Source organism: Suillus subaureus (assembly GCF_016647635.1).
Source record: "Suillus subaureus strain MN1 chromosome Unknown BJ212scaffold_36, whole genome shotgun sequence".
Lineage (NCBI taxonomy): Eukaryota > Fungi > Basidiomycota > Agaricomycetes > Boletales > Suillaceae > Suillus > Suillus subaureus.
This window is the reverse complement of record NW_024538592.1, coordinates 25,592-44,790: the sequence shown is the minus strand read 5'-3', so window position 1 is coordinate 44,790 and position 19,199 is coordinate 25,592. Positions and strand designations below refer to the sequence as shown.

The window sequence follows — 19,199 nt, the reverse complement described above, 5'->3', positions numbered from 1 at the left end:
GCTACTGTGGAATACTGACCTTTGTGTGCGTTTTGCGAGGCTATCCAATTGACACTGTGCTAATAAGCATCTCTCATGATCAGTGTGAACATATTAGGTCTGTCTTCTCGCTTCCCCTGTACTTTTGCTTCTGATGGACAACATCCAGCAAGTCTTCCTTCAGTCTCCTTAACAGATACTGTGAGTACAGTGGACTGGTCATTATCATTCGTAGCTAATTCACCCCGATGTAGGGGTGAGTGAAGTTTTCAACATGCTCATTGATTCAATGTAATGACTGCAACAGCTGTAAGTTCGTACCATGGACTATCGGGTCCTGCGGTGGTCAACAGTAGCTGTATTTAAACATTTCAGGTGCTACCATTTTCCGAGTACAAACATGGGCCAATTTCATTGTATTAACCATGTTGGACGGTAAGTACTCAGTTGGAGTACCTCAGCGGTGTCGATTTGACTGAAATATCTTGCAAGTCATCATTATCATTCGGCTGTATGCTATGTATCAGCAATCGACAAAGATCCTCGTCTTTCTTGTTGTAATCTTCCTAGCTGTCACTATTGTCTTCGGAGTTATCACTGGAATAATAAACAATGATGGTTCAGAAAGTAAGGTTTAATTATGAATGAAGTACCTCAGCACACTAGGCTCACGGGACGAATCTCAGGCGCTGAGGAGTTCATCCTTTCTGGTACTTATCAATGCATTTTTTCTGGCGGGGGAGGTGGCGTTCCACTTCTGAATGCCGTCACTTGGATACTCACCACTGTATGGGAGGTCCTCGCATTGTGTTTTGCAGTCTGGATTGTTATAAAACACTTCCGTGAACTGCGACAGACACCGACGGGATCGACCATCGGAGATTGCTTCATGGTGTTAATCAGAACTCATGCTTTTTACTTTGCATTGTGAGTTCGTCATTTGAATCTGATTATATCCTTCTGTTGAAGTTCCGAACTTGCTAGTTTTACTGCTGTCTCTTGCTTTAATCTCGGCTGGTTGTCTCCAAACATCACGGTGCGTCGGTCCGTGGCCGACATTTACAACCGATCACAGCTCATCATTTTTGTAGGGATCAGATTCGGTCGCAGATGCGTTTTATTATGGCGCTTTTCAGATTGCTTCGGTAGTGCAGCAGTTTGTGCTGGGGCCACGTCTCATCCTTAGCGTGAGAGCCTCGAACGCGAAACTCGTGGCCAACTCCGACGAAGGAGCTGACATGAGTACAGTTGCTTTCCAGGAGGGCATGCACGACACGTCGACCGATGATGGTGCGTAGGAAAGTTAAGTTGTCTACCTTTGTCGGGTCCTCTACTACAGGGGAATGAGGACTTGTTTGAAGTTTGGTTGGTTGTGGTATATTTATTTGCAGTTTTGCAGTGTACTTATCTATGTAGAACTTTGCTGTGGTATTTATGTGGCGTTCCGAACTGGATTGGGAGGAAAGATCAGAGAATAGGCTAATACATTTAATAGAAACGCTCAAGAACACTTGCCGGTAGGTATAAAACCGCCCATACACTGACGATCCAGGCACAAACTACCGCTGCCGTGGTACGACCGCCAATACAGTTGAACGCGACTCCTACACCCTTGCGCCAGGCTTAGTGAAACAATGTACATTAATATATTCATCTTTTGGAGTTGGTAGAGGCGCTTCTCCCTTGTATTGGAAGTAGAGCGCCTTGTATACCGCAACCTGTAGTGCGATGAGCAAGTTTTTAGTGACCCCTTTAATCACGCACATTAGCATCGGTATCAGTGCAGAGCGCAAGGATAGATGTCGTCATTGCCTGTAGATGGAATGAAATCATGCATATATAACGAACAGTTGGTACACCACACCTGCTGTTCCACCATTTTGATCAGGTTTGTGGCGATTCCTTGGAGTTGATACTTCGGATCAACGCAAAGACAATTCAGATACCAGGAGCTCTCAACGGTCTGAAAATATTTTAAAGAAAATTTTGGATGACAGGATTAGACACACATGAGGAGACAACGCCGTTTTCATAAAAGGGGCCAGCGCAGAACCATACTTTGATAGAGACATAAACGGCAAGAATAAGTAAGAATTAGTACTACTTACAGTGTTGATCCACCATTCTCTGGTCTTGGACGACACAGACTCCAAGAATTGGTTAAAGCCAAGATTCCTCTGCACATCACTTCTGACCGTGTGAACGAAGTTATGTAACCAGCAATTATTACAACTGACTTTTGCCAAAGAACTTTCCCCGGAGGAAAACAGAGAGCTAATCCAGCGATGGCTCCCGTATCGACAACTGTTGCGATGTATACTCTTCCGACTAGCTGGCAGGCCCTGATCATCGCGCGGAACAATGGCCCCTCGAGATCCTTGTTCCCACCAGTCATGGCATCAAGATATGGAGCTGGATTGAAAGACATGACGACTACGATGGACAGTCGATAGTTCGAAGGCTATCTTACAATTGACATAACCTCTGACACATATCATGACTGCATCGTCCAACTGAGATTCTGTGGCGTTCTTGAGCTATGTGATAAGCAATGGCGATGATAGATGCTCGATACCTGTGAACTAGTTAACGATGTCCAGCTTATACGGAAAGTTGTTCATGGTATGTGGCACAATAAAAGATGATTCTATTAATATTATTAGAGGGTTTCTCAGACCTTATAGGTCGGATGGGCAAAGCCGCCACCAATTTGGCAATAGCCTATACGTACTATTGCCGGGAGTCCGGGACCATTGCAAACCTTCAATGTACTATGATTATGGTGATTAAAATTGACATATATATAAGACTTACCGTAGTTGTGACACTGGTACACTCACGGCGGTAACATCAAGAGGTGGCTGTGCAACTGCCGAGCTTGTCATTCACCAGTATCTGATCGATATCGATCAATGGGCACCGAGAAGAAGAATACAAGTAAAGCAGCTGCAAAGGCGGCGAAAAAGCAGAAAGCAGCAGCCAAGACTTCTAAGAAAGAAAAGAAGAAAAGCAAAAAGACGACAGATGCACCTCCAGAGGATGAAGATCTGGAGGCCATCCTCGACAAGGTGATTTTCATCGCATGCGTCCGAGATCGAGCTGACTCAACGGTGCCTGCTAGTAGATGAACCGCGAATGGGAAGATGCGCATAAGGTCACAGAGGAACTAGTCGAGGGCCCACCTTCCCGGCGCGCGAACGCGGCTCTGACGTCCTGCCCAAGCGGAAACCACTTGTGGTCCATCGGAGGTGAATTCTTTAGCGATGACGGCAAGGCTTACTTTTACAACGACGTCTACCGCTACAATCCTGACAAGGATGAGTGGCGCAAGTTCGTGAGCCCTATGTGCCCTGGGCCTCGCAGCGCACATGCCGTAGTCGCTTCGGCAGCTGGAGGAGGAAAACTATTCTTGTTCGGTGGCGAGTTTAGTTCATTGCATCAGAACACGTTCCACCACTACAGGGATTTTTGGTGCTTTGATATCAGCACTCATTCATGGGATCGCCTGGACACTAAGATCAGACCCAGCGCGAGGTCGGGACATCGGTGCGTAAAAAATGCTTTTGTGCCTCTTCTAATTCTTAGCATGGTGCAGGATGGCGATGTGGAAGCACTACATAGTTCTCTTTGGCGGTTTTTATGATCCAGGGTATCGCAGTATGTCTCCAGCATGGGATGCCGCTTGTTCATGTCGCACTAATACATATGAAAAATCAAGCCCAATATCTAAACGATACCTGGGTATTTGATACTCAAGAGTATAAATGGCGACAAATCGAATTCAAGGATATTGATCGGAAACCATCGTGCGTTGTTCCCTGCTTACTTGCGCGAATTGTACCTAGTAATACATCGATTACTGCACAGCGCAAGAAGCGGTTTCTCGTTTCTCCCTACACCAGAAGGCATTGTCTTACATGGTATGTATGCAACTTTGTCATCGGACGCCACTCCTTTATGATGCATGCAGGAGGTTATTGTAAAGAATACAGCAAGGGTAAACGTCCTATTGGCGTAATGCTCGACGATACCTGGCTCCTCCGGTAGGATTTTCCATCTTCTGCTTCCTATCCCAATTCAGCTCGTACATAGCATGTCCCTCGAAACTTCCAAATCTCCATCATCGTCCACAGTCTCCTCGGATTCACTGGGTTTAAAATGGGAAAGGCGTAAGAAACCATCCTTCGCGCCGCATATCCGGAGCGGCTGCACAATGGCGCTGTGGTCAGCCAAGGGTATAGGCGTCATGTTTGGCGGCGTGACAGACGATGACAGAGATGAAGAGAGCCTCGAGAGCGTATTTTGGAACGATCTGTAAGTCATTTGAGGGAGCCTGAGTCAATGTGCGGGTTGTTCTTTGCATAGTTTCATACAGTATCTCGTGAGATATTATCTTGGCTTGTGGTTATATTGATCGTGAAACTGTAGGCTGACCGAATCTTGTGTAGCTACGGATACCAACTCGTTGGCAATGGGCGTTGGCAATCAATGATGCTCAAGAAGCCGAAAAAAGCCGGAAGAGGTGGAAAGCGAAAGGCTGCAGCTGTTCAGCAGGGAGAGCATGAAGTTTCGGACGGAGATGAAGATGCAGTCAAGACTCAAGAGGTTAAGAATACCGAGGTCTGATTCTACCAATACAGGCGGTGTTGGATATTGAGATGAGACTAGCAGGACCCTGAAGTTGATCCTGATGACCCAATACTGACGGCCCCCATACCACGGTACAACGCTATGCTAGCTGTGCTGAGGAATACACTGTACATGTACGTGGATCTTTGTTGTGACCATTGTGTACTGCCTGAATCGCCTTCCCCCAATATCAGCTATGGCGGCATCTTTGAGCGTGGGTCAAGAGAATACACACTCGACGATTTCTATTCGATCCAGCTCGACAAGCTCGAACGGTACATGTGCCTCAAGCACAGCGGGATCGTTATCCCAGCAGAGGGCGACGAGAGCAGCAGCGACGAGGATGACGAAGGTGTAGAGAGCGATGAAGATGGTGATAGTGATAACGAGACACAGGTAGGGGAAGATGATGCAGGACCCGACCTTAAGAGGCTTGATGATAGTCACGATGACGAAGAAGTTGATGAGCCCGTAGATGTGCGAGTAAGTGCACACATGATTTTGTTGTGTGGTACAGTGAAAATTGATGGAACATCAAGCACAACGAAGTACGTGCACAAGCGACGGCGTTTATGGGTGTATCCAAAGACACGGTACGTTCTGCGGAGGATGTGATTAGCACACCAGAACCGGGAGAAACACTAGCCCTGTTTTATGCCCGAAGTCGTAAGCTTCGCTTTATCTCAGTCTCGCTTCTGCCCTGATCATCATGAAGGCGAATATTGGACCCAGAAAGCCCACAGCGTAAGCGACAATCGGGGCAAACAACTCAGGAGGGACGGCTTCAGTTTTGCAGAAGAGCGATATGGTGCGTTTGATCGCGGTTGGTCAGCATGGATCACTGACCATCCATTCTCTTGCCCCGTTAGCTGAGTACAAACCTATCCTCGAAGAAGTGGAGAAGATCCTAGCTGAGGCCGGCCTCGATGAGGACGAGATGAGAGCAGGTGCTGCTCAGACTGGCGGAGGTGGAGGCGCCGTGTCAAGTCGGAACCGCCGATGAATAGCTAAATATCACAAATATACTCGACAGATAACGATACGGTCAGCGTAGGCAAGCTCGCACTGTTCATCTAGTCACATGTACTTAAATGTGGTGCATGCCATAAAACTCACCAGTAGTCCAGAATGTATCGTTCAGTCATTGGGAGCGCGACTGTGCAACGTGTCACTGGAAAACAAAGATAAGGTTTCTGACATGTCGATAAATGAACTTAATCTTGCCTTAATTCATCGTTACTGCGACCAACCTTATCGATGAGCTGTTTGGCTACAGCCTCGGATCCAAACAATCGTTGCGCGAATGCCGACTCTCGTGGATGAAAGCTTGTTGAACAATCATGAAGAATCTAATCATCTGTATTCGGTCATCTGGTTAGTTCATCTCATCGATCAGTATATGGAGCTGGCAAGAAGGATCCTTCTACATACTTCCATCATTAGATATGACCTAAATCGACTCGGACGACCGTCACGATCACTGCACCCTTGTAGTATCAGCCTGACTCTGAGAGAACATTACTGTGACTCACTGTACGGCGGGAGTTTCAACATTTTGACTCTTGTCAGAGTCTTGTAGACTGTCGGTTAGTACTAAAAGTGAGTTTAGACATGGCCAGACCTGAGAGAGATGACTAGTGGCCCATCTATGAGAGCTTTCCAGGGTCATCACTCCAGATTCTTTTTCGAACAGCCGTGAAAGGATACACCGAATGTTGGTCCTGTCCCAAAGTCAACCTGTGACAGTTATCCTTCATCACTGCAATAGAGCAGCTACAGTAACTTTCTTTTGCATGAGTCCTAGCATAAACTCACCTGGCAGCAGCTGCGTCAGAAAGAGTCCTGAATAACTAGTATTACATACTCATTTACGCACCTTAGTACACCGAAATACGTGGCGGTGCCATCCGAACTTTATTTTAACCGACTTGAAGGTCTCAACTTCGCTTCTCTCGTTACACAAGAATGCCATTAGTTAAGTTGACGGCGATAGTGAGGCGTTAATGAACGAGACGAAGAACAAAGACCGCCCAGAATCGTGCCATGGAATTTCGAAGTTGATTTGAATGCCCACTGGCAGCAGAACATCGATGCACGCCCGGTCGTACGTGAAAAAAAAACTCAGCCTCGGTAGTTTCAGCCGGATACATCAGCGGACCGCGTCCTTAAAATCACTTGGCATCCCTCTCATTCCTCACGAGAGCTCTCTTCCTTCCGACCTCGATCTCTTTTCCATTTCTGAGAACGAGCCTGAGCTCCACGACCATCCCGGTGGTGGTACATTTGACGACCCGAATATCATCGACATGAGCGCTACTCAGGACCCAATGCCATCGACGTTGCCTCCACCTGTCACCCAGAAACGATTTTCGCAGTATTCGATAGGCAAGGACAGACGCGACGGTGAAGATGATGATGCTTCAGCTATGGTGAGGTTGAAGAAACATTTGTTGGCGGAAGTCGATGGAGAGCAGTCCACGGCGCCCTTGTCTGTATATTGCTTTATGACTGGTTTCATGTACGTCGACTGTACTCTTCGTCTACGTCGCGTCTCACTGGTTTTTTTTTCAGTGACTCGGTTACATTCTCTGCTATATTTGTCTGGTGCGCGTTCCAAACGGGAAACAGTGTACAAGTACGAATACTTCCGCGTTTGCAATGGTTCTTCCTAACTAACATTTTGCGCGATAGCTGGCCCTTGCCCTTGCTCGCCTGTTCAACGGCCAACATGACTACTCGTTCCATATCGCAGATCGTCAAGCGCTGTGCTCAGTGCTCACGTTCATATTCGGGGCTTTCATCGGCCGCCTCGGCGATAAGTTTGGCTGCAAGACACGGTTATGGCTAGCCCTCGGCACATTCATTCAGACCCTATTTACGATGGCGGCCGCCATTGCGATATGGCAGAGCCATCAGGGTAGCGTTGCTGATGCGCGTGCCAATCCCGCGTGGACCAATACGTTGTCCTTCGTGTGCGTAGGGTTCATGAGCGCGAGCATGGGCTTGCAGGGCATTATGGGGAAGCGTGTCAATACGCAGTTCACTACTACGGGTGTGTTTCGTGTATCTTTGTATTTCCTTTTCCTAATCTTTCATCTCTCCACAGTTGTGCTCACGACGACTTGGTGTGAGCTCATGGCTGACCCTAAGCTCTTTGACATCCGACGAATTGTCATTTCGCGCGATCACAAGATTATGGCGATTGCCAGCCTGTTTTTGGGAGGTTTCGTCGGCCGTGTGTTGATCGATAGTGTTGGTTCGGCTGCTACGCTGGGTATCGGTACAGGTATCCGATTGATCATCAGCGTATGGTGGCTTTTCATCCCGGCGAAGCAGGCTAAGAAGTGAATATGCATGTAAAGTGTTCATATGCGTATTTATGGCCATGTACATATTTTCATTGCTGACGACTAGAAGACGAGATGCTACTTATATGTTGACGGGTAGGGGAGACGAGAGGATGATACGAGACTGGGAGGATTTTTTATGATTATGCTGGTATTATATTGCACATTTATTGTAGTACTGCCTAGAGTTTTTCTCGTTTTTCAGCTACTATGTTTCAGGGAGGCATTACATTGATTTTGCAGTGGTTTGAGATCTGCCAATATTAGTACCCAAATTCGACGTCACATGACGTATCCCCCTCGTCAGGAACGCTACAAGTAGACGCAACAATGTATTCTGCCTATTACAGAATATACACTCTACCGCGCTACCACCATCGGGAGCGTTTTCCCTGCAGGGTCTAGGCTTGGCATTGGGCGGATTAGGCCCAGGCAACGCTAAAGAGCCGAGTTAGAAGAATGCCTTCAGGGCAACTTCAGGGGCTATGTACATTGTTGAGTTTATTCATAGGTAATTGCCCTGATATGACGGATAAGATTTCGTAAACGCGATGTCCCAAATTCGCCCATTTGATACCCATCGACACTTTTACTAAGTACTTACTAGGTAGTTGTACACGCAACGGAGGAGCCGCATGATATTCTAGTTTCTTGTTCGGCACCCAAGCTATTCGGCTGGCAAATGGTTAATCATCGCATAAAGTCACCCAAGTGCCAAGGCCCATGTCGACAGAAGTCCCTTACGAAACTTCATCGATAGATATGTAGATAAATTTAATTCAAAAGATAATCTTTACACCCGTGGAAGCTTACCTGATAGCGGCAGGCACACAAGGGGTCTCGAGAGTTGGAGCATTATTCAGGATCAGTGAAATTCGCTTGAGATCGATCAACGGCTTCAGGCTCGTGATCAGTCGCTTTGACAGTGACTATCCATGGTATTTGGTGGCTACGCCACTCGACTTGTCCGTGGTATTAGGCTTGTCTCGAACCCAATCGGCCCGTCGGATAGGAGCCTGGTCAGTAGATGATATGGACTGATATGGATCCGAAAAGATTTGATTGTCTAGACAAGATTATCTTCCTCCCAAGCACGAGGCGAGATAAGAATCGAATGATATGGTGAGTGACGTCGAACGTGACTCGGATACGCGATCAAGAAGGATCAAGGATATATTGCATCTGATTATAGTTGCTGTGAATTTTGAAGCGGGTTTACATGGGGGCGGAGAAGACTAAAGTATCGCCTGCTGCATGAGATGTCAGCTACTGGATTTTACCGGTGCAATGCAGGTCGTCTTGAAGCCTTCGAACGGCGCTGGGCTTTGGCGCGGATGTTATTAGCATGTTATAGGGGAAACGTGCAGCGAAGCGTCATTGCGGAGTTAACATTACGGTAAGATCGGAAGGCCGGTAAGTAACCACACTGGCAAGTGTTCCTGCCCCTTTGGATCCGAGTGGCTGACATGTTAATTCAACATGCGAAAACTTGAAGGTAAGCACAGCAAGCCTGTACGCGAATCGAGAGGTGTGACATTCGTGTGCCACGGTATTACATGCTGCACAACATGAGGATAGTTGACGGGCTTCGTGTGACTCAACTTGACCGGTCGACCTCCTTAGCTAATGAGGCCGAACAGTGGGGGATCCCCGGGAACGTGCGACCCAAAAAAGGCAGGTGTCCAAGGATGCACGGTGGCATCGTGCTCACTGCCTTCTAGTAGTGCCTCGGCCCAACTGTGTAGGCTGAGCTACCACGCACCTTGTGGTGTTACAACGTCATTCTGTGTGTTATATGCTTTACGCCCTTCAAACCTTCGTACATTGCAGAATCATGCAGAGCTTGAGAAGGATTGACGAAGAACCGGAGGTCTGAGCATGGCGTTTCGAATCATGTGCACTGACGTTGGCAATCACCTTCACTTTCTGGCCTAGAAGGCGACTGTCACTTATGCTTCCAAGCCCGATGCGATGCGCTGTGATCGCATTCAAGCGCTCATATCTGTAAATCGGTCTTCGAGTCATCATCTCGACCTCTTTCCTGTACACAGAATACTACAGCCCACAGAGCTCAACTCCGCTATTAGACCCAGCGAACCCTGTTGTCGCTGCGTTGACCGGTGTATAAACCACTATATACGGTTCCTACACCAGTTGTAGTCGTCGAGGTACCTTCTCGTAAGCGTCTTATTCTAGCCCCGCCAATTTCATTCTAATTTTCCAACTAGTACAAATCCTCCCTCCAGGCTCTTTTCTCGCGACGAACAAGGCGACACGTTTCATTACCTCTTCTTCCTGGTTGACTTCGCCAAAATCATCAACACTTACTACTCTGAGCACCAGCTATCTAACTATTTATATATATGACCATCTAGATATGGTCCTCGATCCGTCTTGCAACCCTGTTTCATTCCTCGTTCAACGAACACCCACAGACTCGACGACGACCAACCCAATTTTGCCTTCCATCCCTAATTTATTCAGTGACGGGCCCATTAATGCGGGCCCGTTGTCCCCGATACCGTTGACACTCCAGAGCTCGAATACATTGAGCAGTACTGATTCCCAACCGACCAACAACGTACTCGGGAGTTCTCAGTTTCTGACATCGTCACAAGCATTCACAACATCTAGTGCGATGGCTTCTCAGGTGCGTACGATATTTCATCGTCTGTGTCCGATCAATGACATTGGTTCCATACGTTCTTCGCTTCCATCATGGGAATCATGCACGTTGCATCTCTCTCCCACTTCTGACCATTAACCCATTCACCACTCTCCTCAACATATATTCTCGTTTTATTTGTTTACTATTGTGTCTTCATCAACATTACACTTCCATTTCGAATGTATCATTCTTGATCCCCGTTGTCTATTCACTTCACTATCGTCACTTCAGGCAAATATCTATCCTTCGAATGCTGGAAATGGTTATCTGCAACAGACCTCCACTCCCTCTCCGACAATCGTCAGCATTGGATCTCAACCGCTGTCCAGCCCAGTGTCGTCCAGTTTGAGGTAGGTCCTACCGAAACTATCTGGGGCATGTTCATGCAACTTCGCATTCACAGTTCTTCCTCGTCTATTGCAAATTCCGGGACAACGGGCACGAGTACTGGGCCAAGTTCAAGTACGCCCTTGTGGTCTTCTTTGAGGCCAAGTTCTGACAGTTCGTCCTCTGGTTCATCTTCTCTGATATCAACATATACACTCTCGCCATTATCGTCTACACCTACTATGACATCTTCAACATCTACTACACCCGGGTTTACTCCATCTCCCATTTCACCCATTTCTCTTCCCTCTACTTCGTTGTCGTCGTCTTCTTTAGCAACGACAATATCTACTTCCGCAGTACTCTCGACTTCCGCTTCCACAAGCTTGTCGTTGGCAAACCCATCTTCGTCATCGGGCACAGCCTTTGCATCCAGCTCTTCTCCGGTGTCCATCTCGGGAAGCACGAGCACTCCACTTCCCACCACGTTCATTATTTCCACTACCGAGGTTGACAAATATAGCACCACGTTAGCCAATACTCCGTGGACATCGACGCTGATTTTGACTTCCGTCCTGTCGGGTCATCCTACCACCACTTGGACGACGGTAACGAGCGGGGTGCTCAGTACCGCAGAAGTAGATACCACTGGGAACAGGTAGGTTCTTCGCCTTCGTGGCGTTGCTATAAGGTCACCTGCTTTAATTGTGCTAATGGGGATCTTCGCAGGTTCTCCCGTTCCCCTGGTTCTATTGCTGGTCTTATCCTAGGCATTCTCGGAGCTGCTGCCTTCGCTGTTCTCTGGCTTTTCTGTGCTCGTCGCCGACAGCGCAAGCTATCTCGTGATGCGAGCGCTATTCCTCCATGGGCGCCTGGCGGTCCACTTGAAGCTGAAGTAGACATGGAGGAGCGTTACGCTGGGATTATCGCAGCTCTTAATGCGGGAATGGGCGCGGGAAGGAATGCCCAAATTGAAGGAGATACGAGTGGAGAAGTATCGGGAGAACTGGCAATTGGGCGCTCCCCGTCCCCCACTCTCCCTCCATATTCACTTCCAGCAGAGGATGATGACGGTCCGCATGTCTTCCCATTATCTCCGCCGCCGCCTCCATCCGCATACTCCACTCCCCCGCCACCGTCCGCGTATATTCCGCATGTTTCTAATGGTTCACGAAGAAGAAGTTCGCCTGGGCCTGATGCTTCTGCATGGTTTGGGGGGTATAGTGTTGCTCCTGCTCCTTCGGCTGCATCACATCACTCTTATTCTTCCACGCACTTCCTTACCAGAACCGAAACCGGAACTAGGACGAGGACTGGGAGCGAGGAGCCGCTCTTGACGAGAGCCGGAAGCGGATCTTCTTATCTCGATTTTGGCAATAAAGTTAGGTTAGGGTCAGCCTTCGGCTCACCTGAAGGAAGCATGAATAGCCATTACCTTCCACCTACGTCACCGTCTTCTGTCATGCTGAGTGCGACTACTTCTTCGTTCGACGCTCTGCGGAGTATTTCGTCTCAGGGTGCACTGCGGAGTACGTCTTCGCACGGGTTTGGGTTTGGGTTTGGGAGTACCTCGTCTGGTACTGGATCACATCAGGGACCTGCGCTGGGACTTGCGATTAGTGCAGCTCCGATTAGTTACAAGAGCAAGCACGTTACGAGGTGGAAGAAAGGGAAGCGAGAGAGCACTGGAAGCAGCACTACTGCATCCGCATCTCTATCTGGCTCTGTGGACGAGAGACCTTTTGGCGTACGAGCTCTCCTTGGTCGTCTCAGACGGGGCAATACGCCGAGCCCTAAGGCAGACTCCTCAAGAGAATTGCCTAGAGACATGGAGAGCGAGGGAACTACCGAGAAGATGGATGCTTATGGCCCGAACACTACCTCGCAGGCCTTCTCGGCCTTTGTCTCCCCTGCCACTCCCGAACCTGCATCGGTATCAACATCCCCGCGATTCGTCCTGTCTAACCCAGATCCACGGCCTCCCTCACCATATGTTCATGTCGACGTGACAGAACATGAGGATGGCTTGCAGCCACCCTCGTGGCCATGGATTACAGTGCAATCAAGTTCTCCTCCTGCGCCCACTCACGAGTCACACCTTGCTACGGCTGATGGACTTCTTGACCCTCGCCTACGCGACCCTGTCGAAGGAAGGAGCAATTCAAGTTTACGAGATTTTGAAGATTACTCACGACCAATCGGGGGTGTAAGTATTACCTTGCTTTAGCCTCGTTCTTTCCTGTCCGCTCGCTGTATGGCTTACATTTTATCGTATAGCTCATCAACAACCGAATGCATAGTACCACAACATTTTGCACTATCGATACCCAAGATTTCGACAATGGAACAGCCGTGCAAAATCGAGAGGACGATCAACAAGAGGATGCTTATGCGGCAGTGACTCAGGCATCCCATGCAAGTTGGATCATAGATGGTGGCGCGGATGTCCACGCGCGTTAAGACGAACGAATCTAGATTGTTGTCATATAACTTTATGACAACTCTTTCTTTGCTGAAATGTTTATGAAATGACGAAATGCTTTCGCTTTGCCAAGATACATACGGTATGGATTCTAATTGACATCCCTGTCTGTTACTGATGAGACGAACGTATCTACAGACCCACACGACACACAATAAACTATGACGCAGAGCACTCATGATCTCTCATCTGTACATGCCGCACCATTCCTGACATATTATGCTCATACATACCCTACGGGCCCGCTCGCGTCCCGTTGTACCATATAATGACGACAAGATCAAACGACATTGGCATCATTTTTAACTTCCTCCCCTAGACTTCCCAAGCCGACTTTGGTATGTGGTATATTTCCTTTGATTCGAGTGATTTCTGTTCATGACGCAATTAGACTTAGGGAAAACACCTTAATTTTGCATTTCATCATGATGAAAGTTGTCTTGGACCTTACGGGTGACACGACAGTTTCGTTTTATATTTCGCATTGTCGCATATCGCTTTCGATACCTTTGCTTTCATCTCCGCCAACTACCATCTTGCTCACTGAGCTTCTTAAGCACTTTTTTTGTTTATTGTCGTTACTGTTTTCTTTGCATTTCTCTCCTACGGTAACTTGGCCAAATTGATCATGAATCTGAATCTTTTGAGTGGTAATGGGGTCGACTGAGTGTTGCGCTTGTTGTGGGAGTCTGATAGTCATGGCGTAGGGAACTTGCTAATATGAAGATTGCTCGGTAAGATAGAGTGCCTGAAATATGAGCAAATTCGATTGCTGACCGCCGCAGCTGGTATCGAGGGATGCGAGATCGGACTCGTTTGAATTTTTCGTCTGTAGGAGTGCAGAAGTGCGACGTTGGAGGCCTGCCGGGAGATATATATGCCGCTTATCATGATGTGTCGATGGCGCAGAAACGGAAGGCCTATGAGATTAAGTAGGGCCAGCCTGGACTTGACCCGAATATAAGGATGGCGAATGTCCAGACGCCGGGGTTTTGAAAGTGCTGGGAGCAAGATTGGTGATCAGTGTATTGAAGGAGAAGACATGAAACAGGGTGACCGCGTTCCTTCTATAACAATACAGCCACTGCTTGCCTCGTGTTCAAACGTTCAAACCCTTGTCGACTTGTAATGTCCTTCAAAGGCTTCAAGTATGGAACGAATCGTTTCAGTGTTCGTGGTTTCCTGGCAGCGATTTTCCATCCTTTCATGAATTGTCCTTCCGACGTCCCTGGTGTGTTCACCTCGGGAGACACTAAGATCGACGTAGCACAATGGCAGACGATCCTCTTGGGAAGCGATCTTTCTTCCCGATGCGAGCTTGAACGCATTGTCTACTGCAAATGTACAGCCGGCAAAGAACATGAATTTTTACTCCTCCACTTTCGTCATCCTATACAACAAGACGCCGTCGCGATCCTTGTTTTGGACCGTATCCCAGGTACAGATTGTACAGAGAACAATAATGGCTCGTCAAGACAGACTATGCAGTCATCATACATAATCTCGCCATCAGTCTCTCCAACCCCCGCTCGCGATTCCATATTCACTACCCCAAACAACGGCTCTGCCATCGAAACCTACCTAACCGGAACATATGACCGGTTCAAGCGCCTTTCTTACCTCGACTTCACCCCTTCCGCTCGTCCCTCAGCAATTCAAGTATCCGTTCTCTTGTCTGCTCTCAGCAAACATTCCCCAACATATAATCTGTACCAATACCAGTGTTATTGGTATGCGCATACTGTCTGGGAGTCCCTCAAAAGGCTCTTCCCTGACTGCCACGAGACGACGCAGAGCGGGGGGCGCTCTCGTTATCTCGGGGTCAAGATAGAGAAGGCAGACAGTCTGGAGGTGGTATGCGAGCAGTACCACACCCAGTGGGCGCGCATCGAGAATGCGGCAGAGGAGAGGAGGAAAGCAAAGGAAGATGAAGTGCGACAGGTGAGGTTCCTCCCAGAATCGTTACGTCATTCACTCATTTATGTCTACAGTTGAGGATGGAAGGACGGACTGAGGAACGGGCTCGATGTCAAGCGGAGATCGACCAAGCGACGAGGCAAAAGGAGGAAGCACTAAGGAAAGCAGAGGAAGCGGAGAGCAGAGCAGAGGAAGCGGAGAGGCAGAAAGAGGAAGCAGTAAGGGAAGCAGAGGAGCGGGTAAGGTTCTTTTCAGAATTCATTGCGCTATTTACTCATCTATTCTCGCAGGTTAGAGCTGAATGGCAAGCAGAAATAGACCGAATGCGAGCTCAGTACGAACGCCAGGCAGCGTGATACTGGTGTAACTATTGCTCTCATTTCCTCATCGTCAACGTCCTCATCATGATTAGACTCAATTGTAGTGTACATTAGAGCATATCAGAATCGACTTTCCTGTCTCAGACTCCGTTCGATCAGCAGGGCTAATTCTCATCGACATTACTGGTAACACGAAAAATCCCTCCGCTTTCAAGGTTAGGGCGCATTGCAATTACAAGGTATATAGTCGTAGATGAACTGCAATCAGTCAGCCAACCGTGCAGCACGCGGCTAGTTTGAGTCACAGAGGAGCAACCGTGCCAAGGCTTGTCGTCGTTACTCATCATGTTTTATTAGTTTGTGGACCGTCGATCGTCGACGTACTGACCAGTGACATCCCAGCAGTATAACAGAATGTCAATTTTGGCTGCTGTACCCTCTCTCGGATAGTGGAATTTTGCATCGTGGCTGATGTCCTCACTGTGCGAGGTCGAAGAAGACCTATATTCAATATTCAGTACTGCGATCATTCCTACAATGATTCAAATGAGCTCAGCCAACTGTGTACTCGATAGCCATGATTTATTTAACTAGACATAAACATTGGATTCGAGATGTATGTAGGTAAATGTACTCGACGCAAGAGCTCCGAACAACTAACTTGTGCCTAGTAGAGTTATGTAGGGATAGCATGTCAATGCAGCGACTGATTGGTGGATGCGGTCAATTTAAACGAACGGATAACGGATCTGATGGGTGAGTGATACGTACTATAATAAAAACATATCAATGGAGTTGAGATTAGAAGGGTGTCGCAGGGGTGTGAGAGCATGGGACATCGCAGGAAACATAACAGTAGGAAAAGAGGTATCGCACATACAAGAAAATAAATCAAGAAGGATATGAAGATCGTCGATGTCGCCGGCAACTTATGAATGACGCGCAGGGCCCATTGCCCGCCGAACAGGATTGTCCCTCTCCACAACAAACGCCCCAGCGCGCAGGCCTTCCTTCGAAGCCAGGCGCTGCTTGCTGTCTTTCTCCCTGCATTCACGTTCCTCCCGAGCATGCTGCAGGAGCTCAAGACGCTCAGCACCTTTATCAGAGCCATGAGGCTTGGAAAATACAGGTTCCCGTTCTGTGTCATCTGCGATGAATATATTCTTGCGGGAACCGGTGCTCGCAGTACTTTTCTCGCCCTCGGATGCGCTGGCATCTGAATATGCAATCTTTGCACGTTTGACACCAAGGGAGCCGTTCGGAGGAACGTCTTGGCTGCGGTCACGAGGTTTGCGCTTAAGCTTGTCGGCGAAGAGCCGGCGGGGGGCACATGCCTCAGCCACTTCAAAGTCTGGATGATCGATCGGCAGTTTAGACGCCTCCAGAACTTCAGGGGCAAGATGATATTGGGGGTTATGGAAGGTCGCTTTTTGGCCCCGGCTAATGAAGTCATCAGGAGGCAGATAATTTTAAGAACTAGAAAGACGCACAAGACATATGTTATGGTTGGCTTCTCTTCAAACGCTGACGCTGGAGTTGGCGTGCTTTCACGCTCGGGTGCTTCTCCGACGGGTAGTTCATCATCGCTGCTCTCCCAGCCGCTTGCCTTGGATACGCTTGCTTCGCCCTCGCCAGCGAGGAAAGGGTTATCAGGAGAGTCCCGAGTAGGCCATATTTTCTTAGCTTTGGAATTCGAGGGGGATGGTAGCGCACGAAGGAAGAGCCTGCGGGGAGGTGTTACGGGTGGCTTCGGTAGAAAAAGTGCAGGCGGGGGTGAACGCGAGCGCTGCACTGATGATGCACGAGGTTGGACTTGGGGTGCTCTGCGGGAGGGAGGTGGCGAAACGGGCTCACGGACACGATACTTCAACAGAGCAGGCGAAGGTGACTTGTCCTCTTCCGTATCCTCCACTGCAGATGATTTTTTACGCCCGTGAGACGCTGCGCCACCACTACGACCAGTCCAGAACGAGTTCTCATCATCTTCTTCGTCATGCGCAGGAAGGACGTCCGTGGTTCGGCGCCTTTTGCTCCCCATGAGCGCATGCCCCTCCTTTTCCCCTGCTAGTTTCATCTTCACTTTTGGTGTGCCTTTCAGCGATGCGAGAAACGTAGCTTCCACCAAGGTCGTCCTCGAGTTCTGACGCGCTGCCACTGTCCTCTGACGCGTGTCCAGAGGTCGCTGGGACTGCTTTTGCACGAGATCGCTTGTGATGTGTTCTGGGAGGGGTAGGAAGCGATGCCAGAGATGCAGAGCGTTTTAAGGGTCGTGAATGAACTTCTGTATCGTGAATAGAAGGAATGCGTATGGGCGATGAGTCAAGTATCTGATAGCTTGACATGTTTCGAGATCAAAATCAATCAAGATGGAAAATATGAGTTATGCAAGAGATAAGATGGTGGTGGTTAGAAAGAAAGAAGTGATCAACTACGACGTTTCAAACCGACTACCGCGGGTCCACTTTCACGAAAACAACGCCACGAAACAATGCATATAAACACATACAAACAAATGTTCTTGTCCACAACAAATTTGGTTTCGCCGAGCCAGCCGCCGTAGTAACTGCAGAACGACTGCCTCCCTTCTATATCCAGGTACTCCAGCGAATTTTCACAAAGGTGAAACCGAATTCGCTCGAAGTGGGATGAACTTGACGCAGTACTATTTATAACAGAAACTTGACTTCGGTGCGAAGACCACGAGAAACATCGTCGATACATGCAGTCTAGACGGGAGGGAGGTGGCTGCGGATCGATGATCTCGATACTAGGTTCGTGTGTTCAAAATTCAGTTACGATAACCGCAATGATAGTATAAGACCTATGGTATCCGTTCGTGGCGAGAATCTGTGACTTCATCTGTTAGCTGAAGTACGGACTGGTCGAGTCTCCAATTTCAATATCGAAATAACTATGGTGCAATTAATTCGAACGAGGAATTCTCTCAAGTTCTCCACCCAGAGGGAACCCACCGCGACCGCGAATGAAGCGGTGGCGAACAGCACTTCTCTCATCGTCGTCCAGCACTGTGGGACGTTCATTTCAATCAAGCATATCATTATGACTTGGACAGCAAAGTAACTCCTGTTGTCTTCAAGTTCAGGTTGATTTATCAATTTTCATGGCACTCGCGAGGTACTGATTAGTTCGTCTCTGCTGTCCTTGCCTCCATTTCAATGATGCCTAGGCGTTATTGGAGCCAAAATTCCCGGTTTTCCCGTCTTTCACCACATTCTCTCGTCTCGTCCAGATGTAACTCCTATTGCCGTTACCGCAGATGCCGGTCCGCGTGGCAAGAAGACTCGATGGGTTTGGAGAAAACTCCCATGCAAGACGAAGACTGCTAGCTTTTGGAACAGGTGTTCATCCGTGTAGATAACATGTTTGCCGAATCATATAATAGTACAGGAGTTATCACAATTGAGGAGCACGGCAGCCTCTTCGGGGGATATTTTTGGATTTGCTAGGGTACGGATAACCGTAGATACTGCTGTTGGAGAGAAATTTTTACCGTAGGCTTTGATCGCAAG

General features: G+C 48.3%; 7 protein-coding genes across 7 annotated transcripts; 5 read left to right on the top strand and 2 right to left on the bottom strand.

Moving 5' to 3' along the window:
• Positions 1 to 1,583: 1,583 nt before the first annotated feature.
• BJ212DRAFT_1484722 (uncharacterized protein) lies at positions 1,584 to 2,407 on the bottom strand (the record flags this gene model as incomplete). Its single annotated transcript, XM_041340850.1, has 6 exons — positions 1,584 to 1,697; positions 1,744 to 1,791; positions 1,844 to 1,942; positions 1,989 to 2,036; positions 2,088 to 2,166; positions 2,217 to 2,407. 6 exons carry the CDS (start codon positions 2,405 to 2,407, stop codon positions 1,584 to 1,586), a joined length of 579 nt encoding a protein of 192 aa, XP_041188858.1.
• Positions 2,408 to 2,701: 294 nt separating this feature from the next.
• Positions 2,702 to 5,855, top strand: BJ212DRAFT_1381282 (uncharacterized protein). The gene is made up of 14 exons (XM_041336653.1): positions 2,702 to 2,734; positions 2,788 to 3,047; positions 3,104 to 3,525; positions 3,575 to 3,636; positions 3,698 to 3,785; positions 3,847 to 3,899; positions 3,950 to 4,022; positions 4,072 to 4,293; positions 4,428 to 4,599; positions 4,648 to 4,742; positions 4,803 to 5,091; positions 5,148 to 5,274; positions 5,324 to 5,416; positions 5,478 to 5,855. Exons 2-14 carry the CDS (start codon positions 2,892 to 2,894, stop codon positions 5,609 to 5,611), a joined length of 1,986 nt encoding a protein of 661 aa, XP_041188857.1. The 5' UTR covers positions 2,702 to 2,734; positions 2,788 to 2,891; the 3' UTR covers positions 5,612 to 5,855.
• An 843-nt stretch (positions 5,856 to 6,698) lies between these two features.
• On the top strand, positions 6,699 to 7,956 carry BJ212DRAFT_1302769 (uncharacterized protein; the record flags this gene model as incomplete). Its single annotated transcript, XM_041333311.1, has 4 exons — positions 6,699 to 7,126; positions 7,180 to 7,243; positions 7,300 to 7,660; positions 7,715 to 7,956. 4 exons carry the CDS (start codon positions 6,699 to 6,701, stop codon positions 7,954 to 7,956), a joined length of 1,095 nt encoding a protein of 364 aa, XP_041188856.1.
• Positions 7,957 to 10,332: 2,376 nt separating this feature from the next.
• Positions 10,333 to 13,410, top strand: BJ212DRAFT_1484719 (uncharacterized protein; the record flags this gene model as incomplete). Its single annotated transcript, XM_041340849.1, has 5 exons — positions 10,333 to 10,605; positions 10,855 to 10,973; positions 11,027 to 11,608; positions 11,680 to 13,156; positions 13,228 to 13,410. 5 exons carry the CDS (start codon positions 10,333 to 10,335, stop codon positions 13,408 to 13,410), a joined length of 2,634 nt encoding a protein of 877 aa, XP_041188855.1.
• Positions 13,411 to 14,560: 1,150 nt separating this feature from the next.
• On the top strand, positions 14,561 to 15,705 carry BJ212DRAFT_1484718 (uncharacterized protein; the record flags this gene model as incomplete). The annotated part of the gene is made up of 3 exons (XM_041340848.1): positions 14,561 to 15,373; positions 15,424 to 15,588; positions 15,640 to 15,705. The coding sequence occupies 3 exons, from the start codon at positions 14,561 to 14,563 to the stop codon at positions 15,703 to 15,705; spliced, it is 1,044 nt and encodes a 347-aa protein (XP_041188854.1).
• Positions 15,706 to 16,210: 505 nt separating this feature from the next.
• On the bottom strand, positions 16,211 to 18,144 carry BJ212DRAFT_1381252 (uncharacterized protein). Its single transcript, XM_041336652.1, is given in 3 exon segments — positions 16,211 to 17,109; positions 17,160 to 17,730; positions 17,750 to 18,144. 3 exon segments carry the CDS (start codon positions 18,009 to 18,011, stop codon positions 16,599 to 16,601), a joined length of 1,344 nt encoding a protein of 447 aa, XP_041188853.1. The 5' UTR covers positions 18,012 to 18,144; the 3' UTR covers positions 16,211 to 16,598.
• Positions 18,145 to 18,363: 219 nt separating this feature from the next.
• On the top strand, positions 18,364 to 19,065 carry BJ212DRAFT_1381251 (uncharacterized protein). The gene is made up of 3 exons (XM_041336651.1): positions 18,364 to 18,440; positions 18,489 to 18,518; positions 18,857 to 19,065. The coding sequence occupies exons 1-3, from the start codon at positions 18,389 to 18,391 to the stop codon at positions 19,042 to 19,044; spliced, it is 270 nt and encodes an 89-aa protein (XP_041188852.1). The 5' UTR covers positions 18,364 to 18,388; the 3' UTR covers positions 19,045 to 19,065.
• Positions 19,066 to 19,199: the final 134 nt, after the last annotated feature.

Bases quoted from the DNA above. Each gene is read 5' to 3' on its own strand.
- BJ212DRAFT_1381282 (XM_041336653.1), top strand. From the start codon at position 2,892: ATGGGCACCGAGAAGAAGAATACAAGTAAAGCAGCTGCAAAGGCGGCG. The intron at 3,048-3,103 runs GTGATTTTCATC...GCCTGCTAGTAG, and splicing joins TGGAGGCCATCCTCGACAAG to ATGAACCGCGAATGGGAAGA. The intron at 4,294-4,427 runs GTAAGTCATTTG...AATCTTGTGTAG, and splicing joins AGCGTATTTTGGAACGATCT to CTACGGATACCAACTCGTTG.
- BJ212DRAFT_1381251 (XM_041336651.1), top strand. From the start codon at position 18,389: ATGCAGTCTAGACGGGAGGGAGGTGGCTGCGGATCGATGATCTCGATA. The intron at 18,441-18,488 runs GTTCGTGTGTTC...TGATAGTATAAG, and splicing joins ATCGATGATCTCGATACTAG to ACCTATGGTATCCGTTCGTG. The intron at 18,519-18,856 runs GTGACTTCATCT...AATGATGCCTAG, and splicing joins TCCGTTCGTGGCGAGAATCT to GCGTTATTGGAGCCAAAATT.
- BJ212DRAFT_1381252 (XM_041336652.1), bottom strand. From the start codon at position 18,011: ATGTCAAGCTATCAGATACTTGACTCATCGCCCATACGCATTCCTTCT. The intron at 17,110-17,159 runs GTGCGTCTTTCT...TGACTTCATTAG, and splicing joins CCAACCATAACATATGTCTT to CCGGGGCCAAAAAGCGACCT.